Consider the following 24263-nt stretch of genomic DNA (forward strand, 5'->3'; position numbering starts at 1 on the left):
TTTCTGGACAGCAAAGGTTTCCTCCTGGCACACCTCCCATGTAGATCATATTTGTGCAGCTTCTTTCTAATGGTAGACTCGTGCACTTTGACATCAACAGCGGCAAGAGCTACCTGTAGGTCCCGTGATGACATTCTGGGGTTCTTAGAAACTTCTTTCAGCATCTTCCGGTCTGCTCTCGGGCTGAACTTGCTGGGGCGGCCTGGCCTGAACAAGATGGCAGTTGTTTGGAATCTGCTCCACTTGTAGATGATCTTCCGGACAGTCGAATGATTGATTTCATATTGTTTGGAGATCTTTTTAAATCCCTTCCAAGACTCGTAGGCATGTATAACGTTCTTTCTGAAGGCCTCAGAGAGCTCTTTTGATCTAGGCGTGGTGACGCCACACACTTCAACAACAAAGATCAAATCAAACTAAATGTCTGAGGTTTAAATAAGGCACGTTCCTCCAAGATCCTCTCTAACGACGTTCTCATCATTTGCACCTGAGCTGGTGCACCTAATTCTAATTTTAGGTATTTGAAGTAGTGATAAATGTCGGGGTGTACTTACTTTTTCCACATGCGAAATTTGCATTTATGTTTATTTAAATTATACAATGGACTACAAAATGTAAATGTTTCATGATATTTGTTATACTAGGGCATGCCCGTACTATATATATATCTAAAAGTATATCCCCCCCCCTCTATTTACATGCAATGGTTTGGTCCAAAGCGAACGGCTTGCGAGTTCGGTGACAATCCCCCCCCCCTCTATTTACATGAAATGGTTTGGTCCAAAGCGAACGGCTTGCGAGTACGGTGACAATCCCCCCCCTCTATTTACATGAAATGGTTTGGTCCAAAGCTAACGGCTTGGCGCTTGCGGAGTTTGGTAAAGAAATCGCCATCGCGTGCACAAATGCGCAGGAAAGCGAATGAATCGCAAATTAGTTTTAATTAGTTTTAAAACATAGTTTAACGCCCGAGCGAGTTTAACGCAATCGCAAATCGCATCGCAAAGCGAAAGAATCGCAAATTAGTTTTAATTAGTTTTAAAACATAGTTTAACGCCAACATAGCGCCAACATAGTTTGCCGACGGGAAATAAATGAATACGCTCTCAAATGTGCCATCCGAGGCAGAGTCTGTTCGCCACGTTCGGCACACGTGATAGCTCGCTGCTCTCTGATTGGTTGAATCGTTTTTTGGACATAGCTCGGTAACTACTTCTGCGATTAATTTAAAACCTTGAAAAGGCACATCCTCGGGTCCCCAGCAATATACCTGGCAAGTTTCAAGTATATCGGACCGGTAGTTGTCGAGAAACAGCGGTCACAGACAAACATACAAACATACAAACATACAAACAAACATACACACAGAGATTAGTGGAATTATAGATAGATTACATCACCTTTATCTATCAATATTGTTGAAATGAAGATCAAATAGCTGTATGTTGAAATATGTTGAAAAAGTCAAAACTTTACATGGGGTGTACTTACTTTTTCATGTGACTGTATATATATATAGGTTGGCTGGTATGAACATATACAGTATATATATACATATACATATACAGTACATATATATATACATATATATATATACATATATATATATATACATATATATGTATATGTATATATATACATATATATATACATATACATATACATATAATATATACATTTATATATACATATACAGTACATATATATATGTACTGTATATGTATATATAAACTTCCATGAGCTTCAAAATCTTAATAATTGGAGGGGCATTTCATCAAATTAATAATTGTACTCCCAGTCTTCGTATAGCGATGCAATCCGATACCTCTAACGAGTCTTTTGTAAATCAATGCAATCCAACAGCTTTGGGATGTGCTTGCCAATTGCTTTCGGGCCCAGATGCAACAAACATAGTCTCTCACACAGTTTGACTCAGCCCTCTTCGAGGTAAATTACAACTATTAATATATGTGATTTACAATGCTATGGAATTGACACCACACAATGTTTCAATATGTCAAGCCACAGGTACTTAAGCACACTCTTCGGAGCTTTGCTATTTGCATTGGATAAGTTTGGTGTTTTTTATTTTTATTTTTGAATTGCAACAAACTTTAAATTCACATCTCTATTAGAGGTACAATTACAGTTTGCTTAAATGCGAATTCCTTACATAATGCACATTTAGAGTTAGGACAATATGCAACCAGATTTTTGTTCTTTATTTTTGTATCTATTTCCAGCCTCTGTCTTATTTGTTGATTTTTTTTTTTTTTACTTTTAATTTAATTGCTCCAAAGAGCAGTAGTTTACTCCTCTGTTATATTCTGACTTTGTTAATGCAAGTGTAAAGTAATGTGTTTCTCAAACAATTTATTTTAATTTGGGAATTTCATAAAACATTTTAATTGGCTGAGGGCACAGTTTTGCTGTAGGTTCGAGCAGTCATTTGCAACTTGTTCATGGTGCCGGCGGATAACTCACCTACTCTTCACGAAGGACACCGTTGGATCTTTAACGTACACCAACTAATTCCGGCAAACGGGATGCCAGTTTAATGTCCATCCGAGGGACGGCACACACATTGATGAATCACCTTACTTGTGAAACACCGGGCACACACACTGACACGGGGACAACAATTTATAGCGGGGTCGGGATTCAAACCCAGGCTAGACAGCTTAGATGTGAGTGTGCGTACCACTCGGCCATTGTGCCAGTCTAAATAAATAGCATTGCATAATCTCGATGATGACAGAGAAAATGCTTGAAATTGGTCATCTTGGAATGTACTTGTTTATGTCAAGGAAACACTTTTATGTTGACTAATGTCTGCATCATTATTTGTTGTCATTTATGACTTCAATTTTATTTCTTTGCAGGTCTTCTTTAGATGAAGATGAAAATTATTTTGGCAAGCTTGGGAAGAACTTGGTTTGTATCACATCTTTCACATTCAATTCATCAAAATGTGATTAATTAAACCAAACAGAACTGTTGCAAGTATGAGTTTTGGTCAAGTATGATACTTAAGATAAGTTAAGTTGTTTTTCTTTCCATTTCTATTTCATGTGTATTAAATGCGTTCTTTTGGATGTCTGTTTTTGATTGTAGGTCCTTTGCTTTCATAAAACTAGCGCCATTATTTTTTTGGTCTGCCAAAAGGGTATGAAGCCCGAAATGTCCGCACCTTGTGATTCTTCACGGCCAATAACTCTATTGGCATTTTATTCTTATGTTTGTATTCCTTTGCTTTCATATCCTGTATTTTTGGCTTACAAGTTGATACTTTTTTCCCCAGAGGTCTGTGCATATAAATGAAAAAAAATAAATCCAAAATGTGATATTTTCTGAAATAAATTGTATTATTGTTTAGGGGTAGAGGCACTGTTGTCTCGAAGCAGACGAGTTAACCCCTCCCAGCCCTTTTTGTTCTGTGAAGACAACTTTTTACATTTGTCTTGTTTCAGTACAAGGGGCTGGTTGTTCTGCTTTTGTTTTGTTTGTGTAGCCCCCACATCGAGTGGCCTTCTGGCTTTGTGGCGGGCAATATCCCATAAAAAGAAATATATTTGTAGGCCTTGAGGGAAAATAGTACCGTGTTGAGTTAACGATGGTATTTTTGTTGAGAATGAAGGCGCGCGAGACTATGTGCTCTACTGAGTGCCGTTCTAGTTTGAGAAGTTTCTGTTCGTGTTTGATTTCTATGCACTCCTGAACTACTGCTTGGAATGAGCTGAATCACTGCTGATGGATCTCTGGTAACTTGCACCTGTTGCTGTGTTTGAGCCTTACGGAGTAACTGCTGAAATCTATCTTGGTTCTTCCTAACATCTTTGATCTTTGTACCTTTCATACTTCTTTCTACTTTTTCACATTTCTCTTTATTCGCTCTAATTCTCACTTTTTCGTTTATTTTTTCCATTGTCCTCTCTTTTATTGCTCCATTACTCTTAATTTCTCTCTTTCTTTGTGTCTCTGTCTATGGAGAGGTGAATTATTACAAAAATATTGAGACTCACCTGGTTGCACATGGAAGGGCTGAGGGTGGAGGAGTAGCAGCTGAAGCCTGAATGCTATTCAGGTTCCTCCTGATGACTCTATCTTCGCTCTTTGCTTCTTTAGATTCCTTCTGATAACACCAATGCAGTATTTTGTCTTTCATTTTTTCTGAAAACTGGTGGTTGTACTCAGGGTGTGCATGGGAAAGTTGTAGGTTGTAAATACAGTCATTCATAATCCTGAGGGGTTAATGGGGAGGACCTCAACTCTCTCTATGTAAATGTATATGCTACAGCGATGCTTATGGTGGGAGCTGGTATTACAATTCATAATAAAATTAGCCAATTCTGGGGAAACTAACCCGTCTGTATAGTAGGGGACTTGAGTTGCTAAATTTTGCGACTTGCGACATGACTCGGACTTGACAAAATTGACTTGAGACTTGGTGTCTGGGTACTTGTGACTTGTTTGCAACTTGCATGTGACGAGTTCAGAAAATAATCATTGATCTAGAGCTTCCAGAGAAGCAGAACTCAACTGAACTGACTGGACAACTTTAAAGTAGGTCAGTTGTGTGTACTAGATTTGACTTAAATGAAAAGCCAACAACCTTGTGTAATAATTTTAATGTCCTTGTATCCTTATACTTGTCCTTGTTTTACAATTGATACAATGTTGCACTATGCAACAATGTTGCAGAAATATAGTTGTGTAGGTGGCCATTTTGTGACAGATCGGGTTGACATGCGATAGCAACCTACCTTGTGTGGTAAGAGTCTCACACACCAAGTTTGATCAAAATCCATAAATATTTGTGGACCTTAAAGTCTTATCGTCGTTTCAGAGCTGAAAACAATATGGCGGCCTATGGCGGCCATTTTGTGACGGATCGGGTTGGAATGCAATAGCAACCTACCTTGTGTGGTAAGGGTTAAACATTCTAAGTTTGATCAAAATCTGTTAATATTTGTGGACGCTAGAGTGTGAACGTAGTTTTCATGACCAAAAACAAAATGGTCGCCTAAGTCCGCCATTTTTCAACGGATCTGGCTGAAATATAATACCAACCTGGTCCTTCGGATAAGGATGTTGCATGTCAAGTTTGATCAGAATCGGTTGATATTTGTGGACGCTGGAGTGTTAACGTCGAAAAGTTAACGGACGATGACGACAGACGCCGGAGGGTTCAGTATGTGATGAACTCAACTGGACGGTAGTCCAGTTGAGTTAATAAACGTTGTATTAAAACGTGAGTTTTAAATAAATGGTGCACGTCCCGACCTGATAAAATGATTTTGTGATTAGTTGAATGTCATTTCACTTGGATTATTTTAACTTTGTCAATAATTGTAAATTATATCACGACAACAATTGAAGTTAATAAGTTAAGTTAACATGTTTCTTTTTCTCCAGCATCCCGCCCCTTCCTAATTCCCTAACGTCCCGTCCAGTCCTGATTTGCCTGATTATATGATTATTAATCGAATCATATTTGAACATAATCAATTAAAAATTTTGTTTCCTGGTTGTATCATTGCTGAGGTATGCCTCCACCACTGATGCAGAGGCTGTGTAGATTATGGCAGGAATTTCAAATTTTGTCATGGTATCAGCACACATTGGGCCACTCTTTTTAAAGGTAGCATGGGATCTAACATTCACGAGCTAATGCAAGTAGACAGAACAGCTGGCTAAATATCCCTTCCAAAGGACAGCATACTCATTGATGTGATGCTCTACTTGCAAAACACCAGGGTGACAGCTTATCGTCGGCCCAATAATCAAACCCAGACTCCACAGCTCAAAGGAAATTGCACTACCATTGAGCTTCCTGTTAGAACACTTGAAAATATTACATGAAATTCAGAAGTTACATCCTCCCCTTTTTATTTATCTATATCCAAGCATACAAAGAGAACACTACAAGAGTGGACAAACCACAAGACATTTTGACAACATTGCCAATGTTCGATGTAAAACCTCAGGTTTGGCAGAACAATTTGTTAAAACAAATATTGTGTATGTATTAATCTACCAAGGTCCAGCTGAAGACAGCAATATTATATTACTGTTTGTTGCTGTCATGATAAGGCAAAAGCTGATGATACATTTTTAAGAGAGGAAATTGCATAATTATGTTTGGCTGGTTACATTTCACTCCTTAGAGAATCTTTTTAGCCCAAATTCATCTATCAGCAAATTTAAACATGAAAACTCCATGTCAATGATTTGTTTGTTTGTTTAGAAGAGCCATTGTCAAACATTCTCCAAATTGCTATATAAATTTTTCAGCTCCCCATGTGAGCTAATATTTGGTCCTTCCTTTTCATGGCAGTCATCACAGTTATTGTGATGCCTTTTGGTGAGGTGGAATATGACAGCAATGGGACTGCAGAGGCACAGGATTGGGAAGATACAGATCATGTTGACAGCAGAGTGGCACAGGAGCGTAGTATGCAAGCACCGTCGTGGCTCACCGGCGGCTTGCTGGAAGATGCTCGGCTCACAGAAATAATGTCGAACCTTATGTGAGTACTCTCCAATGGCAGTGCTGGGCCAACATTTCCAAACTGGCTGGAGTATTTTCTCCATCAACCTTTTGGCCAAGCCTTCCAAGTAGGACAACGGTCTGGCATTGCAGTTTTTGCATTTGTCAGGCTGACTCGGGGCATCATCAAGTGGTACGGTGCAATGTGCGGCATCCTCTGACCACCTTTCGGAGTGGCTTTGGAAGTTATCGGTTGGTGTTACAACCTCTGGATTAATTGCTTTAGACTCTGAGGGAATAGTAATGGTGGTTGAGTGACCTTCCCGAACGTTGGCCTTTCTAAAATGATTTCCATGGCTATGTGACTCCATTGCACACCGCGAATCCCAAACTTGCTTGTGCTGTCTTGGAAAACAGGAGAGCAATATAATTAGCACATTCAGTTTTGAAAAGTTGTAAATAAAATTATTATATTGTTGACATAGCATTTCCCAAATCATGCAAGTTCATTCCTCAAATATATTAAAGCTCTTTCTTACCACTGACTGATGCACTCGTAAACATGTTTACTACTTTCTCGTTGGGTTAGAAAGTTGAAAGTTTGCATACTGATGTAATTAAGCTTATCTTGAAGCCACAATTTCCAGAAAACTCACAAAACTGTGAATGTCAAGGAATAAAAGTATCCAAAACAAAAGTTGCTCAGTGGAACACACTCCTGGAGTGGCATGGGACCAAAAGCAGTGACACATCACGTGACCATACAAAGTCGTGTCACGTGATCTTGCATGGGCAAATCACTTCTGTAGGGAGTGGGTGTTTTTCAGTTTTATTGCGGTATGATTCGAAAAGTGTCTGTGGGTTTTATCATTTACTGACTATGTACAGGGAATACTCGGAAGTAGTAACCATTTGGATGGTGTACGGTGGAAATGTTAGTGCATAACTTTAAGAATTGCATGTCTTCATATATTTCATTAATTATATAAACTGTATCTACTAATATTAATATTGTTTAATTAAGTTGATTATGAATAACCAACATTTTTTAGCTTAGGTTTTTTTTTTTTTTTGGTAGATGTCTAGAACCAAACATATTTTCCCCATCGGATGTAACTGAATGAATTTGAAAATGCAAATCACAAATATACTGTGTTTCCAGGAAACGTGTGTGTTCTCTCGTGAAACCTCGTGTTCTCGTGTACTTGAACTTAACTAAAACTGCCTGTTAGAAGCATTTAAATGGAAGGTTCATCACTATATCTCTAATGTTATGGGAAAGTGATCAAGAAACGCGGTAGATTACATTGGAGGTGTGACGGGTAAAATAAAAATGATCCTTGATATCGACGATATGATTAGGACTTGAGATTGATGTGGTGGGGTTGATGAAGTTGCAAGTATTGCAATGACTGCGCAGGCTTTCTAATGTTCCTGGTAGTGAGTGTTATATAAACAGGTCACCATGAATTGTAACCTGTTTATACAACACAACTCAGTGAAACTCGTTTGTGCCAGTGTCAAATATTTGGGTTAATCAATTTTTGGGCTTTGGAAGTATTATGTATGCTATCAATGAAAAACTATAAAGAACACACATAATTATTTATGGAACATAGCCTCATAAATAATTTTATGGTTTCTTTCACCACACACCTCTTAACCTAGATCTGTGAAAACCTTAGCTGAAGAATGTTAAACTTCTTTAAATTATTTACATAATTTTCATTTGGTGTCAAAGTTTGTCAAATGCGCAAAAAAAATCGGACCACACTTGAACTAAATGTGACCGAATATTTCAGAGAACGTGATTCCAAATAAACACCAACAGGAACATTTTGCCCGCGTTACTTGTGCTCGCCAACTTGAAAGACTCCGCAATAAAACAGGTCTCACAATTCACTCCCAAGCCCACAAGGACCACCTACAACACTACAAAGATGCCCTCTCCCGCGCCCGCTCTGCCTACTACTCTCAAATTATCTACTCTGGCTCTGGAAACCCAAAAGCACTCTTCTCTACAATAAACAAACTCCTCAGCCCCCTGAACACCACCACCCAGTCATTCACAGTAGACAACTGCATCTCCTTCCTTTCATTCTTCCAATGCAAAATTGACAACATCTACAACAGCTTAACCACCACCGCACCCACTCCCCCTCAAACCACCTGCCCCCCCTTATCTTGCCAACCCCTGTCTCAGTTCTCCCCAGTCTCCCCTGCTGACCTCTCTGAACTCCTCATAGGAATGAAAACTGCCACCTGCACTCTTGACCCCATCCCCTCCAGCTTTGTCAAGGCCTCCCTGCTCTCTCTCCACTTATCACTGCAACAATAAACTCCTCCCTGTCTACAGGCATCGTCCCACCATCCCTCAAAATTGCTGCTGTTACCCCCATTCTGAAAAAACCTGGACTCAACCCTGACACCCTAAATAACTTCAGACCCATCTCCAACCTACCCTTTCTGTCAAAAGTTTTGGAACACGCTGTAGCCACTCAACTCAAACATCACCTCTCTGCCAATAACCTGTATGAAACATTCCAATCCGGATTCCGCTCCAACCACAGTACTGAAACTGCTCTCCTCAAAATCACCAACGACCTTCTCCTCTCCTCTGACGCTGGCAACCTCAACATTCTCATCCTCCTCGACCTCAGCGCCGCCTTTGACACCATCAATCACACCATCCTCCTCACCCGACTTGAAACCACCTTTAACATTACCGGCACTGCCCTCTCTTGGATCAAATCATACCTCTCCGACAGACGCCAGTTCATCTCCATCAATAACTGCAAATCCCCCCTGCTCCCTTCCCCCAAGGTGTCCCCCAAGGTTCAGTTCTTGGCCCCCTCCTCTTCATCCTGTACCTGTCCCCCCTTGGTCACTTAATCCGCCGTCATGGTCTCCAATTCCACTGCTTCGCTGATGACATCCAGCTTTTCATCTCCACCAAGTCCATCTCCACCGCCACCCACTCTATCCTGACAAACTGCATCACTGAAATAAAATCCTGGCTTCAAATCAACTTCCTCAAACTTAACTATGATAAATCTGAAATAATCATCATTGGCCCAAAAACGCTCACCAAATCCACCCATAACTTTGCCCTCAACATCGACGGTTTCCCAGTATCCACCTCCCCTCACATCCGGAATCTTGGCATCATCTTTGACCAAACCCTCTCCTTCGACAAATACACTAAACAGATCACAAAGACAGCCTTCTTTCACCTGAAAAACATCGCCCGTCTCCGTCCATCCCTCTCCTTCACGGCTGCAGAAACCCTCATCCATGCCTTCATCACCTCCCGTCTGGACTACTGCAACAGCCTCCTCTATGGTTCACCCTCAATAATCACCAATAAACTCCAATACATTCAGAACTCCGCTGCCCGTCTACTCACCCATTCCCGGACCCGTGACCACATCACCTCCGTCCTTTACAAGCTTCACTGGCTCCCCATCCCCCAGAGAATCCAGTACAAAATCCTCCTCTTGATCTGCAAAGCCCTCCATAACCTGGCCCCATCCTACCTGACTGACCTCCTCTCCAGACACACTCCCACCCGCAACCTCCGCTCTGCTGGTACCAACCTCCTGACCCCCCCCCCCCCCCCCCCCATCCGGACCAAATTCAGCTCCTGGGGGGACGGGGCCTTCTCCATCGCTGCTCCCACCCTCTGGAACTCACTACCTCACACCATCAGAAACTCCTCCTCATTCACCACATTCAAAACATCACTCAAGACCCACCTGTTCAACACTGCATTCAACATTTAACCCACAGCATTTAACCCCTGACTATCTCTTCTCCTTCTCCTTCCTTTTGCTTTGATTATTTACCTATTGATTTTTGTCTTTTTGCACTTGTTTTTTGTACTCTGTCAAAGCGCCTTTGGGCTTCTTGAAAAGCGCTATATAAAATAAATGTATTATTATTATTATTATTATTACCATTGTGTGCTGCCAGGTATGATCGTGGCTTCTGGTATACAGTGAATCGGTATCGCAAGTTGTGGCTTAAAATCCAGCTTAAGATAGCTGAGTTGATAGAACTTCATGATTGTCCGAATAAATTCAAATGGTAATTAAATTTACTGCATTGGTAAATTATTTAGTGGCCAAAATTATTGACTCAGGGATTTTAATCATTTTTCTTGTGCGTTTTGTCCTTCCCAGACCACGTCTTCCTTCCCACAAAGCGCAATTACATGAAGTAATGTATTACGTGACCTTAAAACACCTGCACCAGAGCCTTTTTTGATGCTTGTATTTGCTGGTAATTCCACATTTTGTGTACGTTTGCAATTCAGAGAAGACAAATAGATTCTACATTTTTACCTCCGCCACCAAAGGTGGATGGAGGTTATGTTTTCACCCCTGTCTGTTTGTTACTTGGCAAAAAAAAGAAGTTTTTTTTGCAAGTATGTTGATCACTCCGGTTTGTGTGTGTGTGTGTGTGTTTGTTTGTGTATGTGTTTGTCTGTCCATTCACTTATACTTGCCTACAGGTCACAATTTTAAACCGATCTTCACGAAACTTTACCAAATGGTAGAATTCGTGGTCCGACAAAATCCTATATATTTTTGGGGTCAAAAGATCAAAAGGTCAACATAGGCCAAAGGTCAACAACCATTTCAAATTTCTAAAATCCTCAATTTTCATCCGATTGACTTGAAATTTCAATAGGATTTACATATCGGCTAACTGAATTCAACCACCAACTATTTTTGAGGTTAAAATGATGCTCTACTGAGTGCCATTCCACTTTGTTCTGTTTTGCCAAGTGTCGCTCGATCAGTGAATTTTTTTTTTTTTTTTTTTTTTTTTTCTGTATACTGAATCGAGGCTCGTGAAAGAGCTAACATTTACTTCACAAACAAATCAACCAGACAAACAAAATATATAAAAAGAGGGAGCGGAAGAGACAAGATGGGGAGAGAAGGGGAAGCACACAAACACAACATTTGAGAGCAGGGAGATGTGTGAGAGAGAGAGGGCTTGGGGGGAGGAGGTGTGGGAAGGGGGGGGGGGGGGTGGGAGAAGTATAAAACACAAGGACTTCCAGGACAGAAGTTGGTGTTTCCAAAAAGTGGAATTGGGGTGAAATTAGCGGGGGTAGAAAAGATCAAGGTATTGGATGGGGGAAGATAAGAGATGGTGGTGAACAGCTGTTTTAAAGACCTGGAGGGTGGAGTGGGATTGAAGAGAGTGAGGGAGTTTGTTCCAGAGGCGGGAGAAAAGAGGAATGAAGGAGTGAAGGTGAGCAGAGAGTCTTGATTTTGGCAGTTTAACCATAAGAGGGTTGCAGGCAGATCTTGTGCGACCTGTAGAAATATTTGCGGGACAGAGCCCAGAGAGAGCTGGGCGGGGGCAAGGCCAGAGAGGAATCGGTAGAAGACGGAAAGACCACCAACCTGCCTGCGGTGAGTGAGTGAAAGGCCCTTGGAGTTAGCTTCATCGTGGGAGATTCCAATGATTCTGAATGCTTTGGTTTCAACAGCGTGAAGACGAGCTAGGTGTGAGGCAGGAGCACCAGCCCAGAGGGGAGAGCAGTATTCCATTGAGCTGCGGATGAAAGCCTTGTATGTGGTGAGGAGCTCAGGTGTGCCAAGGAAGGACTTTGCACGACGGAGGATGCTCAGCCGGCGACTGGCTTTGGAGGCAAGATTTGAAATGTGGTTTTCCCAGGAAAGATCATGGCAGATAGTGAGACCCAAAAGCTTGAGTGACAGAACTTCTTGGAGAGGATTATTCAGAAAGTGGATGGGAGGGTTGTCCAGTCGGTCCTATATTTGTTTGTCAGTCCTATATTTGTTTGTTTGTTTGTCTCTGTGAACAAGATATCTCAAAAAGTTATAGAGGATTTGGACAAAATTTGGAAGAGAGGTAGTGTATGTGACATGGACGAAATGATTAGAATTTGGTGAAGATTCGGATCCGGCTCGTAGAACTTTTTTTAGTGATTCTTCACCTTCGGGAGATAGGGCCAAAACGACATGTAGTAGCATATCTCAAAAAGCTATGGACAGATTCGGACGAAACTTGGTGGAAAGATTGCATGTGTGGCAAGGAAGAATTGATTCAATTTTGGTGAAGATCTGCATGTGGATTTGGATACGATAATTATTTAATTTTTAAGTGATTCTTCACCATTGAGAGATCGGGTGAAAAGCGATATACAACATGATATTAAAAAAAGTTATGGACGAGTTATGATTAAACTTGGTGGACGAGTTGGTAAGGTGACAAGAACAAGCCGATTAGATTTTGGTTCAGGTACGAATCCAGATCCAGCCTATTATTGGGATACAAACAAACTGTTCAGCCTGGAGGAGGTATACGCTCTACCGAGTGCCGTTCTTGTTTCCATAGAGAAACATAAATATACCAACATGGTGTATTATTGCTGGTTGTAGCAATATAATCAGAAGAAGGGGTTTGTCTTGAAAAGTTTCCAAAGTATCCCATGTTTTCTATTTATAAAATAATGGTTTATAATTAATTAATATCTCGTAGTTTAGCGTTACATTGAAAAAACACTATGGTTTGATTAATTTTTATTACCACACACTACAGTACACTAGCTTGATTACATTAGATTGATGTCTTTGTCGCACCTTAACCAGCTGTCGACCTTAAGTGGGAGGGGAAACAACAACAGCAGAGTAGAAGCCAGAGTGAGGTCAATGGGGATGGTGCAGGAGGACCCCTGGGGGTAAACAAGCCGCTCGTGAACTAAATGAAACACAACAAGAGGGTGAGGAAAGCAAGGATGAAGCAGCAAATGAACAAACAAACCAACAACTCAGAAACAACAAGTGGTGGAGAAAGAGGGGGAGACGAAATCGCAATAACCTGGAAAAGGGGAGTGCTTTGAAATAGGGTCATTTGGGATAGAAGAGATCATGAGTATGGATGGGCCAAATCTGACATAGTGGTGAACAGCTGTCTTGAAGCCCTGGAGGGAAGAATGGGACTGAACAGAGTGGGGAAGTTGTTTCAACAGGCAAGACAAAAGAGGAACAAATGAGGAGGTGAGAGCGGTTAGTCTGCATTCTGTGACTTCACCAAGGTTACTGGCAGACAATGTGTGCCCTGCAGAAACCTGGGAGGGACAAACCCAAGAGAAGGTAGAGGGTGAAAGACCAAAAAGATGGCGGCGGTAGAATACAGAGAGGCCACAAACCTGTCTGTGACATGAAACTAACAGGCCTCGACTTTCAGCTTTGTTACTAGACCTCCCAATTAGTTTGAGGGCCTTGCTTTCTGCAGCATCAATAAGGGCAGGGTGTGAAGCAGGGGTGTCAGTTCCAAAGGGAGAGCAGTATTCCACCAAGCTGCAAATGAAGGCCTTGTGGGTTGTCAAAATTTCAGATTGGCTAACAAAAGACCTTGCACGGTGAAAATATGGTCTGCCCAAGAAAGATCATGGTTGATGGTGAGGCCCAAAAGTTTGAGTGACTTAACCTCTTCAAGTGGTTTGTTTAGGAAGGAGATGGGAGGGTTTGCCAGATGGTCCTTTCGCAGAGACAGAGTGGGTGTGTGGGATTTGTTGGGGTTGAAAGATGTATTCCACGTGTTGTATGAGCTCTTGTTTACATCAACATTTCCGGGGAGAGGAGGCTGCTACCTGCCTGTCTGAAGAATGAGAGAGGATACAGCAGAGGATGGAATCGTCAGCCAAGAAACGAGCAGTATTTTCCAGGGATTCAGAGAGATTATTATTAATTTGTATGCAACCTGTGGCTGCTGCTTGCATCATTGTTGGTAGTGTGGCTGTGCTGCTGATGCAGCGCTCCTCGTTTCCAGTAAGTGCTACGAGGACTCCTTGATTTACGCTCGAGATGTGTTCCTAAAACACTGAATGTAAAACGAAAAAAATGTATATCGAAAACGATTTTCCCATGGGTGTAATGTTATGAATTGAAGATGTGTATATGGGTGGAAATCTTTGGCCATAACCTCCAATAACTCTAACCTAAGTAGACACAGTAAATGTGCAAATACAGCTTCTGTGAATAAGTACTAAAGACATAATAACTGAATACATCAAAAAGGAATGTAAATAAATGTTTAAATGAATAAACTATGGATGGTTTTAAGTAAATGCGTGCGGTACTCACCAAAATCTGCGGCACACAGCGAGTGTCCTCGCTTTGGAGGTGCGGTTGGGGTGGAGCAGTTTCTGAGATGATGAGACACTCCACTTTATTTCGGTGGCGTTACTAGTAATTGTAGAGGGAGTCAGTAAGCCATGAGATGAGGTAACCCTGGAAGCCACAAGCAGAGAGTTTGGAAATCAAGGCGAAGTTCCAGACTGTACCAGGCAAAAATAGCCGTGCTTTACCATAGTTATTCTCTGCAGACTACTGTAATGGCCTCCGCCCCCGAAGGTGGATGAGGTTATGTTTTCACCCCTGTCTGGTTGTGTGTTTGTTTGCCGGTCAACAAAATATCTCAAAAAGTTGTGGACGGATTTGGACAACATTTTTTTTTTTTTTTTTTGTATACAAGATCGAGGCTCGTGTAAGAGCCAACATTAATGACAAAAAAAAACCGACACATAAGACGGTAATTTGGTGGAGAGTTTGGGTGTGTGACCAGAACGAAATGAATAGATTTTGGTGAAGATTCAGATACGGATCTGGATATGATAAAAAAAATTTCAGTGATTCTTCACCATTGAGAGATAGGGTAAAAAAACGATATATAGCAGGATATCTCAAAAAGTTGTGGATTTGGATGAAATTTGGTGGACAGGTTGGTTGGGTGTGTGTCTGACGAGGACAAAGTAATTCGATTTTGGTGAAGATCCGGGGGCCCAAAAACAATATATAGCAGGATATCTCAAAAAGTTGTGGATTTGGATGAAATTTGGTGGACAGGTTGGTTGGGTGTGTGTCTGACAAGGACAAAGTAATTCGATTTTGGTGAAGATCCGGGGGCCCAAAAACAATATATAGCAGGATATCTCAATAAGTTGTGGATTTGGATGAAATTTGGTGGACAGGTTGGTTGGGTGTGTGTCTGACGAGCACAAAGTAATTCGATTTTGGTGAAGATCCGGGGGCCCAAAAACAATATATAGCAGGATATCTCAATAAGTTGTGGATTTGGATGAAATTTGGTGGACAGGTTGGTTGGGTGTGTGTCTGACAAGGACAAAGTAATTCGATTTTGGTGAAGATCCGGGGGCCCAAAAACAATATATAGCAGGATATCTCAATAAGTTGTGGATTTGGATGAAATTTGGTGGACAGGTTGGTTGGGTGTGTGTCTGACGAGGACAAAGTAATTAGATTTTGGTGAAGATCCGGGGGCCCAAAAACAATATATAGCAGGATATCTCAAAAAGTTGTGGATTTGGATGAAATTTGGTGGACAGGTTGGTTGGGTGTGTGTCTGACAAGGACAAAGTAATTCGATTTTGGTGAAGATCCGGGGGCCCAAAAACAATATATAGCAGGATATCTCAATAAGTTGTGGATTTGTATGAAATTTGGTGGACAGGTTGGTTGGGTGTGTGTCTGACGAGGACAAAGTAATTCGATTTTGGTGAAGATCCGGGGGCCCAAAAACAATATATAGCAGGATATCTCAATAAGTTGTGGATTTGGATGAAATTTGGTGGACAGGTTGGTTGGGTGTGTGTCTGACGAGGACAAAGTAATTCGATTTTGGTGAAGATCCGGGGGCCCAAAAACAATATATAGCAGGATATCTCAATAAGTTGTGGATTTGGATGAAATTTGGTGGACAGGTTGGTTGGGTGTGTGTCTGACAAGGACAAAGTAATTCGATTTTGGTGAAGATCCGGGGACCCAAAAACAATATATAGCAGGATATCTCAATAAGTTGTGGATTTGGATGAAATTTGGTGGACAGGTTGGTTGGGTGTGTGTCTGACAAGGACAAAGTAATTCGATTTTGGTGAAGATCCGGGGGCCCAAAAACAATATATAGCAGGATATCTCAATAAGTTGTGGATTTGGATGAAATTTGGTGGACAGGTTGGTTGGGTGTGTGTCTGACAAGGACAAAGTAATTCGATTTTGGTGAAGATCCGGGGGCCCAAAAACAATATATAGCAGGATATCTCAATAAGTTGTGGATTTGGATGAAATTTGGTGGACAGGTTGGTTGGGTGTGTGTCTGACAAGGACAAAGTAATTCGATTTTGGTGAAGATCCGGGGGCCCAAAAACAATATATAGCAGGATATCTCAATAAGTTGTGGATTTGGATGAAATTTGGTGGACAGGTTGGTTGGGTGTGTGTCTGACAAGGACAAAGTAATTCGATTTTGGTGAAGATCCGGGGGCCCAAAAACAATATATAGCAGGATATCTCAATAAGTTGTGGATTTGGATGAAATTTGGTGGACAGGTTGGTTGGGTGTGTGTCTGACAAGGACAAAGTAATTCGATTTTGGTGAAGATCCGGGGGCCCAAAAACAATATATAGCAGGATATCTCAATAAGTTGTGGATTTGGATGAAATTTGGTGGACAGGTTGGTTGGGTGTGTGTCTGACAAGGACAAAGTAATTCGATTTTGGTGAAGATCCGGGGGCCCAAAAACAATATATAGCACCATAACTCAAAAATTTGTGGACGAGTTGCTTAGGTGACAAGAACGAGCGATTCGATTTTGGTTCAGGTCGGAATCCAGATCCGGCCTATCAGAGGGATACAAAATGTAAACTGCTCAGCCAGGTGGAGGTGTGCGCTCTACCTAGTGCCGTTCCATTTAGAACTGTAATCACTTCAGTTACTGGCAATCCATACTGCAGTATACATAAATCACAATTTAGCATAGCCTGTAGTAATTCTAAAGTTAACTTACACTGCCAGAAATTGCATGAGTGTTCAACTACTCCTAACTACTTCTAATCATTTTTGCCTGGTTCATGAAATGTTTGATGTGTCGAGAGAATTTACCCTGATCATAAATGACCCGAGAGAGATCAGCATGTCCAAGGTGCAATGACCGCTCCGAAACCAATCATTCTTGGAGCAAAACAGTAATTATATAACAATTTGAAAGGCCAAATATATATTTATCACGTTTTTTTATTTCAGTAATCCTTTAAGAATCTGGATTTGAAACTGCGGAAAACCTCAATATAATTTCCTGTTTTGCTACTGTTGTTGATGATACGAATTGCAGCTGACTCACAAATGCACCTTTCAAGGAAAGACTAATGTGCTTGTGCTCTGATGTCAGTTGATGCAAGGTAAACACTTTTACTTGAATTAGAAGGACTTTTTATGACTTTAATCAACATGAATTGAATTGACAAAACGTATTTTTCTTTCTTCTTTGAGACAATGTGGATTACATTCTATGAATTATAATTTGTCCCTTAAAACTCACTTTATAAATGAACAATAGCCATTATTATATCAATCTACTTGTATCTCTGTCTGATAACTTTATAAACTTCCTTTGTAAAGCACTGGTAACAGCCATTTATTTCTCAGGTCTGTGCTATGTCCTTCTCCCAGCGTTCCCACCTCATGCACGTAGTGAAAATTATACACCGAGCCCCAAACAAGGAATTTGGCCAGAACACCAGCAAATGATCGCCGACTCTCTTGTAAAGATAGCATGAAACCTTCAACTTGCACAACCTAAATGAATACAGGGCGGCCTTCTTTTTTTAAATACTAGCAGAAGTACCCGGCGTTGCCGGGCGGGGGAGTGGGGGAGAGTGGGGGGGGGAGAGTGGGGGGAGGGAGGGGAGGGGAGGAAGTGGGGGGAAGGGGGGGGGGAGGGGAGGAGAAGAGAGGGGGGGAGGGGAGGGGTGGAGAGGGGGAAGGGGGAGGGATGGGGGCAAGGTGGGGAGGGGGAAGGGGGCAGGGGGGGGAGGCAGGAGAGGAAGGGGGTTCATATATATGCTGGTGGGTGAATGTGGCGTTCATCACGTTTCTGAGTTAAGTGTGATGCCGATCAGGAAGAAGAAGAAGCCGTACTACCAACTTCGTACACTTCCAGAATTGTTTGATTTATTTGTATTCAAATGTCTGGTGATTGTTTTGTATTTATTTATGCGAATGTGTACTTGTATATAACTCATTAATTTTAAAATACTTCGGCACGATCGAGCGATTTCTTTTTTTAAAAACTCCAAAAAAACGAACTTTGTTTTCGATTTTTTTTTTTTTCGCCTAAAACACGCCCAGACACTCACTGATGAACCTCTGAAAGCTTGACGAAGATCCCTTCAGCCAACTCTGAGAAAAATGGCGACACACAGACCAACATCTCTCTTATATCGTAGATATATTTATTTTTTATATTTATCTAAGGCTTATGGAGGAGCTCAGCTTGAACATGTATTGCATGTCGCATAAAGATGTCAGTAGACATTGTACTTGCACATGAATTACAAGGACATTAGTAAACATTGGGCAAACGCTTGTCGTGGATGGAATTTGAACCTGGGTTCCCCATATGATGAGCCAGTCATTCAAGTGGTAACTCCTTTTGCACCACCCCTTTGAAATTGCTTCGAGATGTCGTGATTCCTTCGGTACTGCACAAGATCAGCAGTTGCAGTAAGCCTGGTGTTGGCTTAACCGTTACGGTAGCTGGCTTGAGATCTTAGGGGTCCTGATTTCATACCCTTGTGATGCTGCTAAATGAACACCAGGTGGATAGACTCGGCCTGTCATCCTTCCGAGGTTGCACAAATGAGTACCAGCTGACTGGTAATGGGGGGCACATGAATGTGGGCATTGCATGGGGGGCACATGAATGTGGGCAATGTGGGCAATGGGGGGCACATGAAACTGATCAGAGCATCAGCGGCATAGCCATGCTCCCAGAAAATGATGCAGCCACAGGCTGAATAGGAACCATCTCCACCCGCAGTTGCAGTCAGATTTGAATCTATTGGGGAATCGATTTCCATTACCAGATAGCTTAAAGATGAGCTGCTACTAACTGAGCTATCCTGTTGTTTTATCGCCATACCATTAGTTTGACAAGATCATCTTTAATCAGGTCTTTGAATTTGATTCTCTAATGGTCACAAAAGGTTTAAGGTGAAGTTTTTTTTTAAATCAAAGTAAATTGAATTATGGAAAATAATTCAAGGAATGGATTATGTATTAAGAGTGGAAAAACATGAACTAAATATGAAACGTTTGGCATAATACTTGCAGAAAACTTCACTGACTACCATTATCTTTTGTACATGTTGAGTATTGACAATTACCAGAGCATTTGTAAGTAATCATGACCAAAACTTTTGGCTCAAGGGAACAGTCTGGACACCATCCAGTACTGTTCTTTCATTCTCTCTCAACAAATGCTAAAGGCCCATAGTTTAGCAAACTGGTTTAGGGTGTAAGATTAACATAACATTGGTGGAGTCGTCCAACACATACAGACATAGGGGGAGGGGGGGGGGGGGGAAACAAAGAAAAACTTTTTATGCCTCCCGATGAAGTCGCTGGAGGCATTATTTGAATGCAAAGTCTCAGGTCATGGTGGCAGGTGAAGTGGCAGAGGGCAAAACAACAATGCATTGACAGTTGGACATGGGGAAGCAGGTGGATGCAATGAGCAAGGGAAGGATTGAGAGAGAGAGAGGGAGAGAGAGACGGACAGAGAGACAGACAGACAGAGAGACAGACAGAGACAGACAGACAGAGAGACAGATAGAGAGAGAGGGGGGGAGAGAGACAGAGAGAGAGAGAGAGGGGGGGAGACAGAGAGATAGAGCAAGAGAGAAAGAGAGAGAGAGAGAGAGAGAAAGAGAGAGGGGGAGGGAGAGAGAGAGGGGGGATAGAGAGAGAGAGAGGGGGGATAGAGAGAGAGAGAGGGGGAGAGAGAGAGAGAGGGGAGAGAGAGAGAGAGGGGGGGAGAGAGAGAGAGAGGGGGGGAGAGAGAGAGAGAGGCGGGGGAGGGAGAGAGAGGGGGGGGGGGGGGGAGAGAGAGAGAGGGGGGAGAGAGGAAGATGAAGAGGGAGAGAGAGACTGACTATTTCTTGATTTTATAACAAAAGTGAATAGGATCAGTTATGTACAGTCACAGAGAAAAAAGACACAATAACTAAAATGGTCTCAAGGAGAAATTATTAACAAATAATCGTCAAGTTTACATATGACATCATTGAAAACCCATTTTTCTTTAAACAATGTTAAATTCTTGTTCATTTTTTAAAAAACCAGTACTCTAGTTTTAACCTTGCACTTACAAGAACCTTAAAGGTGAGCAATGCATCATGTGAAGAATCAGAAACGTTTCCCATTTTTTTTCTTCCTGGACTTGTAAATTGCAAACTTGGCTTGACCAATTAAAAAGTTCATTAAAACCACATTCCTAAAGCCCCAGTCACACCGGGCCTGCGACCAGGTTACGACCTAGCTGCGACCGAAAATTTTGTGAATCGCGGGCAAATCGTAGAAAGAGCGCGCGACTGGTCGCAGAGGTCGTGGGTGATCGCCAGAGCAAAATCAGTCGCAGCAAGGTCGATGGTCATATTCAAAACTTCTGACCTGCGATTCCAAATCGTAAGAGGTCGCAGACAGGTCTTACATGGTCGTACCACCAGTCGCGCATGGACGCACCACCAGTCGTGCATGATCGCGGGTCAGGTAGTCGCACGATTGGTCATGCTACTGGTCCTGCCACCTGACGATTGGTGGTGCCACCTGTCGTTCAACCTCACGATCGGTAGTGCGAGCGTTCGCAGGTCGCCACGATTGATTGTCCGAGCGGTCGCAAGTCGCCACGATTGACCGTACGATTGGTCGCTGATCGCCACCACTATTCACACGATTACCTACGATTGATCTTGCGATCGATCTTCTCCAATCGTTGTTGATCGCACAACCGCACGTACCACCAATCGTACGATGACCCCTAAGACCAATCGCTGTTTGCAATCGCAAATGGAGAGCGTAGCAAACATTGACGATTGGTCGTACCTCGGCCAGATTGCCATCAATCGCACGATCCAGAAATCGTACGATCCAGTGTGACTGAGGCCTAATGGAAGACGGTCCTAAAACACCATAAATAAAAACATTGTAACTGAAGAGATAACCGAGTTTCACAAACCGTTCCTGGAGAAAGGTAGAGGTTGCAATCGTTCACATTCAAGGTATATATGCGGTAAAGTTTCAAGGATGCACAGAAAGGGCACAGATTAGAATTAGCAGTAGAAAAACGGTTCAGTAAAACATTATAAGGTAAAATCCAGTGTACAAGCTTCCATTGAATATCTCCAACATATACACAAAGAATTAAGTTAAGCACCCCCCCCGTTTTTTTACAACCTCGCACATTACAAGTTTGTTGTCGTCAAAACAGTGTAATATACCCATGATATTGCTATATTTTCTGGAGAAGTGATATTATGGTCACATAAAAACATAACAATCATGCCGTTTTCAATATTTTATTCTGAATAATTTAAGGTGAAATTTTTTGGGAATTTTAGGCATATTTTCACCTCAATTTAAGTATGGAGCTATAGGTCCATCACGGACAGTGTGGATGACGTTTATGTTTTCTAACGTACAGTCATTGTTCTGAGAAGACCTCTAGCGATCTTTGCGTCAATAACGTGTGTAGGACCCACGTGATCGGATCACTGACTCAACCCTACATCTCATAGACCCTGTAAGCCGTCGTATGCGTTGCTGTGGCAGGTTGAACCCCCTCGAGCACGTTTGGGACATGTTGGGACGACAAATTGCGAAGATGGTCCCTCCAATAGCCAATCTGGATGAATTGGAACGTGCATTACATCGGGAATGGAACAACCTGCCACAGCAACGCATACGACGGCTTACAGGGTCTATGAGACGTAGGGTTGAGTCAGTGATCCGATCACGTGGGTCCTACACACGTTATTGACGCAAAGATCGCTAGAGGTCTTCTCAGAACAATGACTGTACGTTAGAAAACATAAACGTCATCCACACTGTCCGTGATGGACCTATAGCTCCATACTTAAATTGAGGTGAAAATATGCCTAAAATTCCCAAAAAATTTCACCTTAAATTATTCAGAATAAAATATTGAAAACGGCATGATTGTTATGTTTTTATGTGACCATAATATCACTTCTCCAGAAAATATAGCAATATCATGGGTATATTACACTGTTTTGACGACAACAAACTTGTAATGTGCGAGGTTGTAAAAAAACGGGGGGGGTGCTTAACTTAATTCTTTGTGTATACTTTGGAGTAGGCAAGAGATAAAAACTTCGCCAATTAGGACAGTTGGGGGATATTGGGGTAAAAAATCCCATCATCGAAGCCTCGGGTGCTCAGAAAATGTTTTTGCATGTAAAATTTTAACGTATGCGTTGTACCAAGTTTTCTTTGGAAAGGAAGGAAGGGATAATGCAGTATCATCAGGGCTGTTCAGGCCAAGCAACAGATTAAGTGGCGGGCTGAAGACGAGGAGTTTAGGGAAGTCACCTGTTGTTTTCTTGGGGGAAGGGCCAAGTTCCTCGCAGGTACTACGATATGATGTGGATATCCCTTGAAGGAACCGAGAGATGTTGCTGGCAGATTTTATTCCAGTTTTTTGTGCCACAGCAGCAGCACTCAACCAGCGGCTCCCAGACTCTGCCATGAGGTATTTTACTCGCAGCAGCTTGGCATCAACAAAACGTTGAACGAGTCCTCTATTATTGTCCCCCGTCGCACAGCGTAGCGAAAGGGGGACTATGGCTTTCCCCTCCGTCCGTGTGTCCGTGCGGTGCGTGCGTGTGTGTGTGTGTGTTTGCGTGCGGGCGTGCGTGCGTAAGCGAAGGACCGCATTCGAATTTGGTGTGTGGGTGCAACCCACGTCAAAATCCAAGATGGCCGCCGCCATGTATGTCTGATGCCATGTATGTCCTAACCTTGTTGTCCCCCGTCGCACAGCGTAGCGAAAGGGGGACTATGGCTTTCCCCTCCGTCCGTGCGTGCGTGCGTGCGGGCGTGCGTACGTGCGTAAGCGAAGGACCAAATTCGAATTTGGTGTGTGGGTGCAACCCACGTCAAAATCCAAGATGGCCGCCGCCATGTATGTCTGATGCCATGTATGTCTTAACCATGTGAGATGAATATCTTGAAAAATAAGCGAAGTACAGACTTCTAATCTGGTGTGTGGGTGTATCTAGGCATAAGGAAGCACGCTATTGAAAATTGGGTCGCCACGTCAAAATCCAAGATGGCCGCCGCCATGTATGTCTGAACCTTGTGAGATGAATATCTTGAAAAATAAGCGAAATACCAACTTCTAATTTGGTGTGTGGGTGTATCTCGGCATAAGGAAGAACGCTGTTGAAAATTGGGTCGCCACGTCAAAATCCAAGATGGCCGCCACCATATATATATGTCTGAAACTTGTGAGCGAAATATCTCGAAAAATAAGCGAAGTACCAACTGCTAATCTGGTGTGTGGGTGTATCTCGGCATAAGGAAGAACGCTGTTTAAAATTGGGTCGCCACGTCAAAATCCAAGATGGCCGCCGCCATGTATGTCTGAACCTTGTGAGATGAATATCTTGAAAAATAAGTGAAGTATCAACTTCTAATTTGGTGTGTGGGTGTATCTCGGCATAAGGAAGAACGCTATTGAAAATTGGGGCGCCACGTCAAAATCCAAGATGGCCGCCACCATATATATGTCTGAACCGTGTGAGTGAAATATCTTGAAAAATAAGCGAAGTACCAACTTCTAATCTGGTGTGTAGGTGTATCTAGGCACAAGCAAGAACGCTGTTTAAAATTGGGTCGCCACGTCAAAATCCAA

At 42.2% G+C, this 24263-nt stretch overlaps 1 protein-coding gene and 1 long non-coding RNA gene across 18 annotated transcripts in view; one reads left to right on the plus strand and one right to left on the minus strand.

Annotated features, from left to right (window-relative positions):
- FBF1 (Fas binding factor 1) overlaps positions 1-24263 on the plus strand; it is a 164609-nt gene that overhangs the window by 41124 nt on the left and 99222 nt on the right. For all 14 annotated transcript variants that reach the window (XM_068120834.2, XM_068120861.2, XM_068120843.2 and 11 more), the window contains one exon: positions 2883-2934. In XM_068120834.2, coding sequence (XP_067976935.2) covers positions 2883-2934 — 52 coding nt within the window. The remainder of the gene's footprint in view (positions 1-2882; positions 2935-24263) is intronic.
- LOC137430229 (uncharacterized) overlaps positions 5873-24263 on the minus strand; it is a 44084-nt gene continuing 25693 nt past the window's right edge. For all 4 annotated transcript variants that reach the window (XR_010985017.2, XR_010985021.2, XR_010985019.2 and 1 more), the window contains exons 2-3: positions 14620-14766; positions 5873-6895 (exon numbers count right to left, since the gene is read on the minus strand). This is a non-coding gene — a long non-coding RNA (uncharacterized LOC137430229). The remainder of the gene's footprint in view (positions 6896-14619; positions 14767-24263) is intronic.

This window comes from Myxine glutinosa, chromosome 1 (genome assembly GCF_964187855.1).
Source record: "Myxine glutinosa chromosome 1, kmMyxGlut1.1, whole genome shotgun sequence".
Taxonomy (NCBI): domain Eukaryota; kingdom Metazoa; phylum Chordata; class Myxini; order Myxiniformes; family Myxinidae; genus Myxine; species Myxine glutinosa.